This window comes from Aquarana catesbeiana, linkage group LG01 (assembly GCF_042186555.1).
Source record: "Aquarana catesbeiana isolate 2022-GZ linkage group LG01, ASM4218655v1, whole genome shotgun sequence".
Taxonomy (NCBI): Eukaryota; Metazoa; Chordata; class Amphibia; order Anura; family Ranidae; genus Aquarana; species Aquarana catesbeiana.
The window spans coordinates 616,955,908-616,969,221 of NC_133324.1; the positions used below are offsets into that span (position 1 = coordinate 616,955,908).

The window sequence follows — 13,314 nt, forward strand, 5'->3', positions numbered from 1 at the left end:
GGAGAGGACTTGGATAACTATATCAAGAGAATCTCTTGTGGGAAAAGCACTCTCTTACCTGTCAAGAAGAAGAGTAAGCGTCCCTCTTTCAAACGGACTCTTTCCCCAGCGCCGGGGGCTTCAGCCTCCAGGCAGTCTCGACGGCCGCCTCCATCGGGGTCCAGAGACAAGAGTCAACCCCAGGGACAAAAGAAGTCCTGGGGAAAGAAGCCTACTAGGCAAAACACTAAGACCTCTGCATGAGGGGGCGCCCCCGCTCACTCGAGTGGGGGGAAGACTGCGACAGTTCTCAGAGCTCTGGCAGGAGGACTTCCAGGACAGATGGGTAATCTCCACGGTAACCTTAGGGTACAAGCTGGAGTTTCAGGAATTCCCCTCTCCTCGGTTCCTCAGATCAAATGTTCCCAGAGACGAAGCAGTCGCTCCTTCTAGCGTTAGAGCGACTTTTGTCGCAGGAGGTCATTATGATAGTTCCCGCAAAGGACCAGGGATTGGGCTTCTATTCCAACCTTTTTACGGTCCAAAAGCCAAATGGGGATGTCAGGCCCATTCTGGACTTAAGGGATCTGAACTGATTCCTAAGGATTCAATCCTTCCGCATGGAATCAATTCGAACAGTAGTTCCCACCCTGCAGGGAGGAGAATTTCTGGCATCAATAGACATCAGAGATGCATATCTGCATGTGCCCATTTTTCCTGCTCATCAGAAGTTTCTGCGCTTCGAGGTAGGAGGGCGCCATTTCCAGTTTGTGGCTCTGCCTTTCGGGATAGCCACTGCACCTCGAGTGTTCACAAAGATCTTGGCTCCTCCTCTGGCCAGATTAAGGGCTCAGGGTATAGCTGTCATAGCATGCCTAGACGACCTGCTCTTGATAGACCGGTCGGTAGCCTCTTTGAAGGGAAACTTGAGGACCACGGTCAGGTATCTAGAACACCTGGGTTGGATCCTCAACTTAGAAAAGTCTTTCCTAAAACCAGTAAGAAGACTGGAGTATTTAGGTCTGATTATAGATACAAGCCAGGAGAAGATATTTCTACCCCAGGCAAAGATCACTGCTTTGAGAGAGCTGATTCTGACAGTAAGGACCAAGAAGGGTCCCTCAGTCCGCCTTTGTATGAGGCTACTAGGGAAGATGGTGTCTTCATTCGAAGCAGTTCCCTATGCTCAGTTTCACTCAAGAATGCTGCAACACAGTATTCTGTCGACCTGGAACAAGAAGGTTCAGGCATTAGACTTTCCGATGCACCTGTCGCATGCGGTGCGTCAGAGCCTCAATTGGTGGCTCATACCCGAAAACCTGCAGAAGGGGAAATCCTTTCTACCGGTTACCTGGACGGTGGTGGTAACAGATGCCAGTCTGTCAGGTTGGGGAGCAGTTCTGGAACAGGCTGCGGTCCAAGGGGTATGGTCCAAGACAGAGAGGACCTTACCCATCAACATTCTGGAGATCCGGGCGATACATCTAGCTCTAAAAGCCTGGACTATCAGGCTACAGGGTTGTCCGGTCAGGATCCAGTCCGACAATGCCACAGCAGTGGCTTATGTCAATCATCAGGGAAGCACCCGGAGCCGAGCTGCTCAAAAAGAGGTGAACCAGATCTTAGTTTGGGCAGAGATGCATGTGCCATGCATATCGGCAGTTTTCATCCCGGGAATAGAAAATTGGCAGGCGGACTATCTAAGTCGCCAGCAGTTACTTCCAGGGGAATGGTCTCTGCATCCCGACGTCTTTTGGGCCATATGCCAAAGATGGGGGGTTCCAGATGTAGATCTCTTTGCATCCCGATTCAACAAAAAGATAGACAGATTTGTGGCAAGGACAAAAGATCCTCTTGCATGCGGGACGGATGCGTTGGTGATTCCGTGGCATCGGTTCTCACTGATTTACGCATTCCCGCCTATTCTGCTACTACCACGACTCCTTTGCAGGATCAGGCAGGAAAGGAAGTCGGTACTTCTGGTGGCCCCCGCTTGGCCCAGAAGGACTTGGTATGCAGAAATAGTAAGGATGACGGTGGGTTCCCCGTGGACCCTACCGGTACGCCCAGACCTGTTATCTCAAGGTCCAGTGTTCCATCCTGCCTTACAAACGCTAAATTTGACGGTTTGGCTATTGAGACCCACGTTCTGAAGAGTCGTGGGCTCTCAGGTCCTGTCATATCTACCTTGATTAATGCAAGGAAGCCAGCTTCCAGGATGATTTATCATAGAGTCTGGAAGGCTTATATAACCTGGTGTGAATCCAGAGGTTGGCATCCCAGGAAATATGTCATAGGTAGAATCCTTGATTTTCTACAGATGGGATTAGAGATGAAGCTGGCCTTGAGTACCATCAAGGGCCAGGTTTCTGCTTTATCAGTATTATTTCAGCGGCCACTTGCTTCGCATTCTTTGGTCCGAAACTTTATGCAGGGGGTGATGCGTCTTAATCCTCCGGTTAAAGCGCACCTAAACCCCTGGGACTTGAATTTGGTCCTGGCTGTGTTACAGAAACAGCCTTTTGAACCAATAAGTCAGATTCCTTTGGTCTTGTTGACAAGGAAATTAATTTTTCTGGTGGCCATCTCTTCTGCTAGAAGAGTATCAGAATTAGCAGCTCTTTCCTGTAAGGAGCCTTATTTGATTATACACAAGGATAGAGTGGTACTACGCCCTCATCCTAGTTTTTTACCGAAGGTGGTTTCTGATTTTCATTTAAACCAAGACATTGTTCTACCTTCCTTTTTTCCAGATCCCTGTTCTCCGGAAGAGAGATCTCTACATTCGTTGGATGTAGTAAGAGCAGTTAAGGCCTATCTAGGGGCAACTACTCAGATCCGCAAGACGGATGTTTTGTTTGTGCTGCCAGAGGATCCCAATAGAGGACAGGCAACGTCAAAAGCTACCATTTCTAAATGGATTCGACAGTTGATCATTCAAGCTTACGGTTTGAAACAGAAGATTCCTCCGTTTCAGATCAGGGAACATTCCACAAGGGCTATTGGTGCTTCTTGGGCAGTGCATCACCGGGCCTCTATGGCTCAAATCTGCAAGGCCGCAACCTGGTCTTCAGTTCATACATTCACCAGATTATATCAGGTGGATGTGAGAAGGCATGAGGATATCGCCTTTGGGCGTAGTGTGCTGCAGGCAGCGGTACAGGGTCCTCAGGTCTGATTGCACCCTACTTGGTCGTGGTTCCCCCCCTCAGGTAGCATTGCTCTGGGACATCCCATCAGTAATTACTGTGGCTCTGTGTCCCGTGATGTTCGAGAAAGAAAATAGGATTTTTTAAAACAGCTTACCTGTAAAATCCTTTTCTTTCGAAGGACATCACGGGACACAGAGGTCCTGCCCCTCTTCTAATACACTATATTGCTTGGCTACAAAACTGAGGGGGAGGGATTATATAGGGGGTTGAACTTCCTGATAGGGTGTGCCAGTGTCCAATCACCAGTGATACCTATATAACCCATCAGTAATTACTGTGGCTCTGTGTCCCGTGATGTCCTTCGAAAGAAAAGGATTTTACAGGTAAGCTGTTTTAAAAAATCCTATTTTTCTGGGGTTAAAAGCGCCACGCTTTACCGCTAACGCCGCCCTCAGCCCCAGTCTGAAAGTTGCCTTACTGGGAATATAGGGAGATGGCAATATTGTGAAATTGTGCAAAAATATAATGGGGGTTGGTTCACTAGAAGAGTAGTTCTCCATCACTTAGCATAGTAAAAAAAAAAGGCGCGCATTCGCTCACTTTTAAAATGCAATCGTACATAAAGAAACTGTTAACTATTAAAATCTTGATATTCTTAAGATTTTGGAACTTAAGGCTTCAAACACTGTGATGATGTGTTATCATGAAGTATGACCTGTAAGATATTTTGCTTTTATAAAATTCCACATTTCAGTGTTATGACCCGAGTAGTATTTATGCAATGCAGAGTTGGCCATACTTAAGCAAGCAAATCAGGGCTAATTGGCAGTATGAAATAAGAATAGGTGAAGTGTCTATTGTCAAGGCAACCCTTAAAATGCTACTTTTTAAAAACTATACACTGTGGTATTAATTTACTAAAAATGGAGAGTATAAAATCTGGTGCAGCTGTCCATAGTAGTCAATCGGCTTCTAACTTCTAACAGCTTGTTTAAGCTTTGACACAAAAAAAATGGGCTAACTTTATGGATTTGTTATTTTTTAATTAATGAAAGTTTTTTTTCTCCCAAAAAACGTGCTTGAATAATTGTTGCGCAAATACCGTGTGACATAAAAAGTTGCAGTGGCCGCCATTTTATTCCCTAGGGTTTCTGCTAAAAAACATATTCAATGTTTGGGGGCTCTGAGTAATTTTCTAGCAAAAAAAATTATGATTTTTACATGTAGGATAGGCATGCCAGAATAGGCCCAGTATGGAAGTGGTTAAGAAATGTATATCAGTAATATTTGGGTGTAACCACTGGTCTCTCCGAAAAGGGCCTGGGAGAAAATCGGGATTACCAAGAAAGAATGTTTTTTATTCATACAGTTCAAAACCGACAATAAATAAAACTATGCTTCTGGATATTGCAAGAATAGGAAGAAAGAACCGTGCAATTACTATTCGATTAATTCCTCAAAACTAGAGGAAAGAAATGTCAAGTTTCTTATGTAAGAATAGCCATATAATACTGAGATTAGAAGTCAATAATTAGCAAACTGGATTATTCTAACCCTTGACAAAAAAAAAAAACGATGATGAGTGAAGGTGGCTTTATTTTACAGGTAAAGATTCCAAGTCTGAATCGGGTACCCCATCTCTGGTGTCACTGGTACCAGAAGAAAAAGTTTCCTTTGGGCTCTATGCACTTTCTGTGTCATCTTTAACAGTAGCAAGAATAAGAAAAGTGTATAACAAATTGGATAGCAAAGCAATTGCAAAACAGGTAAATTGTGTATATACAGATTGGCATTGGAATGTAACCTTAACTTTCCATTTTTGCCAAATTGTTTCCAAAGCTACCTTTTAAACCTATTTCTGAGCAGTCTGTATATATTTTTTTGGCATTTTCCAACAGAATGTATACAGTGTATAAAGGTGTGTACAGTTTTTTTTTTTTTTTTTTTTTTTAATGATTTAGGTTTAACATTAGGCTTGACCTTTGACCAATGTTATATAGAAAATTAAAGTGTTTTTTTTTTTTTTTTTGTAGTAGTATACAGGCATACCCCACTTTTAAGTACGCAATGGGGTTTATTTACTAAAGCTGGAAAGTGCAAAATCAGGCTCCCTTCTGCATAGAAACCAACGAGCTTCCAGGTTTTATTACCAAAGCTTAACTGAACAAGCTGAGGTTAGAAGCTCATTGGTTTCTATGCAGAAGTGAGCCTGATTTTGCACTTTCCAGCTTTAGTAAATAAGCCCCATTGTGTACTTAAAAGTGGGGTATGCCTGTATTATTTAAGTTTTATTTTTTGCGTAGGGACTGACATGATCTGCATAACACACAAGTTGTTTGGTTTACATGTTAGTATAACTGGTATACTTAACTGACTTTTGGATAATCTGCAACTAAACGCTGAAAAATAGACTTTTCTGAAATAGAAGACACCTTTTGATAATGTGCTAACTTTCTAGAAAAGAACAGGCAAGGTAAAACAGATGACATGTGATTGTGTACCACATCAACACAGAGCTTGGCAGCAGTGCAGATGAGGGAGAAAGCCCTGACTCTTGGCTTGCTTATTATTATTATTATTTTTTCTTTTTTTTACAAATGGCAAAAATATAATACATATAAAGAAGTATGCCGGTAAGTGGGGGACTCTTAAATTTGATATTGTTTAAGGTTTGAATCTTCTGACCTAATCCTAGATAAAAACCAGGGTTTACCTTATGTCTCCTTCTCTGAAAGTACTAGTTACCTAGCTAGCTTCAATATATTTAGAGACTCAGAACATACCTGCAGATTTGTGAATTCACTAAAACAGCGTGATGGCTAGGGAGTTAGTACTTTCAGACTGAGAGGTCATTAATGATAGCTATTGGTCATCTTTAATACGATTCTATTCAATAAATCTATACGTTTGGATAAAACCAATAAGCTTATTTTTGATTTGTTATATATAGCTGGCAATATCATCTCATGAAAATGCCACCCCAGTGAAACTGCTACACAATTCAGCTGGACACTTGAATGGACCAGCTCGGACCATAGGAGCAGCACTCATTGGTTACCTAGGTAAACTTAATGTTTTTATCATGGTGGTCTTCTTATCAGTTCTGGGTAGTGTATATAAAAGTGGAGGGAAAGAAAAATGAAGGCATTTACTGTACTACCATTTAGTACTTTTTGGTTTGGGCTTGAATAGTTACCATAGGTCATATACTGGTCTTTAGAAAAGCTTTCCTCCAAATTGTGCGACCAGATGCGTACATGAAATTGGCTTGCATTTTTCACAATGACTGTGGATTTTCTGGTCCGATTTAAGTATACAGTTCATTCTGTAGTCCGAAGCTAAGTGACAGGTTTTCAGAAAACAAATCACATAACCACATAATATACAAATCATTCACATTACTTTACTATAGTGGTCTCCAAACTTTGGCCTGGGGGCCAGATGTGGCCCTTTGCTTGCCTTTAGCCAACCCTTGGGGCACTATTCCTCTCACTAATATGAAACCCTATCCTGCCATCTGTCACCAACAATGGGGTCCCATTTCTTCCACTGACACCAATAATGGGGCACTACTCTGCCCTATGATGCCCACCACTATTCCTCCACCTAGTACCAAATATAGCAATGTTTACTCCCAGTGATGCCATGAAAATTTCTGTTCCCGCTGGCCACAGTCTGTCCCTGATGCAAGAGACAAAACGATTGACCGCACTCTAAGGATAAGGAAAATTTGTTTTATTGGTATAAAGACATCCAACATGAAAAACCATCAGGAGCATGGTTGACGCGTTTCACCGTCTGTCCCTCCTAAATTCTGAAGGACAATAAACCGCTCCTTTGTTTAGAAAGTGTGGAGACACCTGCTTTACTAAATAAAATAGGCATGCTGCTTGATCATAATATGTGTTTGCATTATGAATCAGTAAACAAGGTGTTTTAGGAATTTCTTCATCAGCCACTTCGACAGACATCTTGATATGGGAAAAAAGTTCACAACACATGCAGTTATCAACCATGCAGCGTGCCTTATTCATTTTTGGGGACAGTTATGGAAGCGATTAACCCACTAAGTGGATTGGTACTGGTAGCTTAGAATCTTCAGATCAAAGCATGTGTTTAATCTGCATTACTAAAGACAAACAAGATATTTGGGGGGCACACCCTAAAAGATGCATTAAAGATGGTGCAGCCATAAGACCATACAACAGAACAATATATTACAGCGCACACATTCAAAAAAGACATTTACCTCCTGCAAGGCTATTTAAAACACCTAGACATTTTCAAAAAACATTATAAAAAAATATGGGGATTTAGTCACACCATATTGCGATATGGTGCTTAAGCCCACTTACTGCGACAAAGTACCCCATGGTTAGTGGGTCCTACACTATCCATAGACTGGGAGATCCTGCTTCTCTGAACCATGGGAGCCATACACTTCTCTATATGACACAGGTGGACACTAATGAGAGGCACTGATGAGGGAGTGGGGTGCTCCTGCCCAAAAGGATTTGGTCAGAATCCATACAATAGACAAGATATTTGGGGGGCACAGCCTAATTTTTTTTTTTAATCTGTATTACTTGTGCGTTCTAAAAGTGTGTGTGTGTTTATATATATATATATATATATATATATATAATATAAATGAATGTTTTATGTATTTTAGGAGTGAGAACGTTTGTCCCAAAACCTGTAGCTACGACCTTGCAATACATTGGAGGAGCAGCTGCCATTCTTGGACTAGTAGCAATGGCATCTGATGTTGAAGGCCTCTATGCAGCAGTCAAGGCTCTTGTGTGCGTGGTAAAAAGCAACCCACTTGCCAGCAAAGAGATGGAAAGGATTAAAGGTTACCAGGTGTGACAAAATTTTAAAAAATGCTAAAAACTGAAATAAAGCACCTCAACATGTTTATGCAAACAAAACACAAATCATACAAAACTAATATTCAGAGATTTCAAATAGGACCCTACTGTGCTGCTTCAATTATATATAACCCTACATTGAAAATAATCCACTGGAAATAAAAGTTTTAATCTGCCTGTTTGCTGTGGATATTTTGATAACTGAAACCTGTTATTCCTTACTAATATGTAGTCTTTCGTTAGGCATTTTTCTAAATAGCATTCCAGTGCTACATTGGTTCTTTGGCTTCCCTCTTATGTTTAAAGTAGTGTTAAACCCAAACGCAAACATTTATTTTATTGCAGTTTACCAATTTTAGAATGTGATCGCTGTGTTAGTTTTCTTTCTTAGGCTTTCTTCTGTTTTTATCTGGTGAACCAGCAACCAAGTCTTTTGTTTTTCAAAAGCACAAACTCTCCAGCAGAATGTATCAGTCTACATGTACTGTATGAGACAACCCGCTTGACACTGGCAAGAGGGATTAAAATGATCATGTTTTATTTATTCATGCAAAACCTTTATCTCAATAGGAAAATAAACTGTTACTGGTCAGATCACCAGGTGAAAACGGGGGGTAGCCAAAGAAAAGAAAAGAAAACTGATGCAGCTACATCTAATGATTTGTAAGCAGCAATATATGACATTTTTGGGTTTAATACCACTCTAAATATAAAATCAGACATTCCTCCTTCCCTTTATGTCATCAGGGGTAAATCAAAAAATTCTTAACCACTCATATGTACACTCGTGTGTACTACCACGAATATTTGACAAAAATATAGTACATTCATGTGATGCATACAAATCAGCTATATAATGTTCTAAAAAAAAACAAATATGTCAGAAAAAGCATGGTCTTCACCCCAGTTCCTTAGAATGGTTTATATATAGGCTTATTCAAAAAGAGGGGAAACCCTTTAAAACTGCTAGCAGAACAGAATGGTCAGATATCCCCATTTTAAAATGTGTTGCAAACTTTGTCCATGTGTTTTTGGCTGTTTAAAATAGTAATTTTTAAAACTGAAAATGTTTCCTTTAGATAACATGATTGCTGTTAAATGAATAGCTTTTAGCAAAATTCAGAAGCAAACTTCCCACCACACCAATAATCCTGTGCATTTTCTTCTGTCAAGGCACTATTGGGTAGTAGGTACTATTATTTAAAAGAATTACAAAAAGAACATGCTGTGCAAATTCCAATACTAATAATAGATTGAATGATTCAATTGGAACTGAAACAAACCCACAAAAATATGTATGTATGTTAACTAAAGACACATGTAGAAAGTCGAAATGTAAAAAAAAAACATTAATATCCAGGTGAAGGAAGGTGAGCACATCCACCAGCATGAATAACTCAAAAATCAGTGTATCTTAAATACAGCTTAACCACTTCCAGCCCAAGGATTTTGTGTGACGTCTTTGACTTTCAGTGCAGATATTTGAATGACGCCTGCAGCTACAGACATTATTCAGGTATCATCTTTTAGAGCCGGCGATTCTGTGCACCATAAGAACGATCATAGCGACCGTTCTTACAGGCGAAGGATGGGACACTCCCGCCTCCCTCCGGTGCTTCTCTGGGCTCTCCTGTGCCATCGGGGACCTGGAGAAAGAACCCCCCACCGCCAGATGATGAGCATAGAGATTTCCGGTGACCAGATGGTCACCAGTCATCTCTATGACCATCTGAGGCTCAGGCGCAACGTTTTGACGCCACGTCCAGGCCACAGTTGTAAACAAAGCCGCGATCGCGGCTGGAAAGCATGGGATCGTTAATTTTTTTTTTTTTTTTTTTTTTTTGATCTTGTGCTTTTCAGCCTGAAGGAGAGATGTGGGGTCTTATAGACCACCTCCATAATGAGGACCTGTCACGTACCATCCCTATTCCTAGGGATGTTTACATTCCTTGTAATAGGAATAAAAATGATACAAAAAAAAAAGAATTAAAGAGAAAGTGTTAAAATAAAATAAAAATAAAGTAAAATACACAAAAAAAAAAATGTAAGCGCCCCGTCCCTCTGTGCTTGTGCATAGAAGCATCCCGCCCACATATGTAAACGCCGTTCAAACCACACATGTATCACCGCGTGCGTTAGATTGAGAGCAACAATTCTTGCTAGACCTCCTCTGTAACTCTAAACTGGTAACCTGTAAAAAAAAAAATTAAAGCGTCGCCTATGGAGATTTTTAAGTACCGAAGTTTGGCGCCATTCCATGAGTGTGCGCAATTTTAAAGCGTGACATGTTGGGTATCTGTTTACTTGGCGTAACATCATCATTCACATTATAGAAAAATAATGGGCTAACTTTACTGTTTTGTTTTTTAATTCATGAAACAATTTTTTTTTCCAAAAAAAATGCGTTTGAAAAATTGTTGCACAAATGCCGTGCGACATAAAAAGTTACAACGACCGCCATTTTATTCCCTAGGGTGTCTGCTAAAAAAAAAACATATAGAATGTTTGGGGGTTCTGAGTAATTTTCTAGCAAAAAATGATGATTTTTACATGTAGGAGAGGAGTGCCAGAATAGTCCCAGTATGGAAGTGGTAGATCTTCCACCAGGTAACACCATGCAGGTTTACCAGATAGCAGTGACCTTCTAATTACAGAAAGGTCAAAATGTGCATCAATCAAATAGCATCACAAGGAATCTTCTCAAATGAAGTCATCAGAAGACTAGGTGTATTCTAATCATTACAAATGGTGTGTTAAAGGAAACTCCTCAATTGCTCATCCATCCATGTATTTCATATCGAGAATAAAAGCAGAAAGCTTTACATTGTATATACCAGTAAAACAAATCCTTTATTTTTCATAGTGTGTGTGTGTATGTGTGTGTGTGTGTATATATATATATATATATATATATATATATATATATATATATATATATATATATATGTATATATATCTCACATTTAAAAGTTGCTTGTAAACACTCCGGCTGGTAAACAAAATGGCTTCCCGCAGATTTCCAGTTACGCAGTGACATTACAGGCTCCGCCGTATGTGTTTTGTCACACTTGAAGTCTTCCAGGGCCACTATTGATACCACTATTATTTAAAGGCTGTATTTAAGATAATGGTACTTTTGGGCCGGTGATAACTTTTTCCTTATTTTGTTTCCCTATTCAGTCCCACCTCTGGACATTTTTAGCACTGTATGAGGAAAAGGGAGTGCATGGGATATTTTGGGGACTTTATAGTTGGGGAAAATAAAACCATTTCTCCTTTCTCTTGTTTGGTAGTCTGTATCATCTGAAAGGTAAATCCTTTAAAGGGCCTAATTATTCAGGGTTGTCTAGGGATGCATGGTATCTAAATGTGGCTCTGCATTTATTTCCACTAATCTTGCCCATGTAAAGGGTGCTCCTTGCTGTCAAGTTAGGCTCTGTAAACTAATAATTGTATTCAATCGTAAAGCTTACATTTAGCAAACTGAATTAATTCACTTTAAAATAAGTGAACTTGTGCTTTGTCTATGCAGGGCCAAGCAACAGGTTCACTGTAATGGTGACCCCACCGGCAGCCTATATTTACCTTTGCTTCACTTGCCCACTGCTCTGTTTGGCATATGGAGCAAGAAAAAGAAGCGGCCATCTGTGGGCTCCAAATCACTACTTGGACATTACACAGGGTTGAGAACCCTCCTACCTGACAGCGTTAAAAGTCTAAGTGGCCAGTTGGTAAATAACACCTGGAAGCAAGAGAAGTGGCATACTTGCTCCCAAAATTTTGGCAGTACCTCATACGTCTCCTGGAGAAGGGATGCATTTGAGAATCTCTGTGATAAATAATGCTTAAGAGGATAAGTGAAGGTCTAACTGCAGAGTAGCGCTTTGCATTTTGTCTTCTGGTATATGATGCAGCGTATTAACAATATAATTCGTTTTATTTTTTAGAAACTATTAATAATGTTTCTCTGTGCTGTTCTGGCTAGTTATGCTGCAAAAATAGTACTGTTACCCATGAACATGAGATATGACATCTAGCCTGACTAGATCATCCAGATCAGATGATGATCTCCTGTCTGTTTGTGATCACCCACTACTGAGGGGGGATTTAATAGGACAGCTTGAAAACCTTTCTGGATAGTGATTGTTCCCCTCTGATAAAATAGCTTTGCCCTCCTCTCAGTTCCATGTTTCCGGATGTCATTTCTCTCTTATCTTCATATAATGTATTTTTTGGTGAACATTTTACAAAGCAAAAGAGAATAGCAGTAAAGTTAATAGTAATATGTGATCTAAGTTCTCATCTACAAGGTCAATAACACACATCTGTCAGACATTTTGAATAGACATATAGGAATGACGCAGAAATTTGATTTTTTTTTTTTTGATAGACTAGTACAGATTCATTTGTCTTACAGAAATAATAAAATAACTCTATTACCAGCATTCTACATGGAGTGCAATATGCAAACGCTTCTCCCTTGCCAAGAGTTCGATGACTAGATATGATTCAGCTAGATAAATGGCTTAGTAAGGTGAATAAATATTCATTAAGAAATGCAAGATTTGCATCTTACATCAGGTAGTTTTATGCTCAAGGCAGCACACATTCATCATACATTTTGACAAGCTTTGTGATTTGCTGTCTGTGCTCATAGGATGGAAATTTTCATTTAACAAACTGCGGCTGAAAGTGTCACTAGGACGATATGAGTGCTTTCAAGGTTATTCCTATTAAGGTTAATTGGGTTCACTCAATATGTCACATAGATATTTGCTTGGTGACGTTAGGTAGCATAAACAAAATTGCACTTTTAATAAAAGCTATATGTTCTCATTATGTACTGAAATAAACTATAACCTCTTGTCAAAAAACACAAATTATAGACTTAATTTTACTATTCGCAAAAAAGAAAAAAAAAAGAGGTTTGATATGTTTATATTGCTGCACTATGAATTATCCTATTAGTAAATTGTTGATACACACACCCCTTACTGATTTGAGTTCCGCCAATAGATTAATGTTATGAAATGTTTTAACAATTTTTTATAATTTTCTACAAAACTTTAATTATATGTATTTGCTCATAGGAGCTTAGCTGTAGCTTATATTTCATCAAACATCAGGTTCCTATGCAAATTCAAAAGTTACCTGACCTTATGTATCTGCTTAATATCCTTTTCTCTTCATACTCCCAATTATTTTCCCAATACCCATTACTGTGGTGCATGATACATATCTAAATTCCATTTTTTTGCGACTAATGGCATTATATTGGGGTAGTGCATGCTTGGATTAATATAAATATATAC

The 13,314-nt window shown here is 39.8% G+C and overlaps 1 protein-coding gene across 4 annotated transcripts in view; it reads left to right on the top strand.

Annotated features, from left to right (window-relative positions):
* WDFY3 (WD repeat and FYVE domain containing 3) overlaps positions 1–13,314 on the top strand; it is a 370,646-nt gene that overhangs the window by 233,824 nt on the left and 123,508 nt on the right. For all 4 annotated transcript variants that reach the window (XM_073600175.1, XM_073600184.1, XM_073600201.1 and 1 more), the window contains 3 exons: positions 4,737–4,897; positions 6,082–6,193; positions 7,804–7,994. In XM_073600175.1, the coding sequence (XP_073456276.1) occupies positions 4,737–4,897; positions 6,082–6,193; positions 7,804–7,994 (464 nt within the window). The remainder of the gene's footprint in view (positions 1–4,736; positions 4,898–6,081; positions 6,194–7,803; positions 7,995–13,314) is intronic.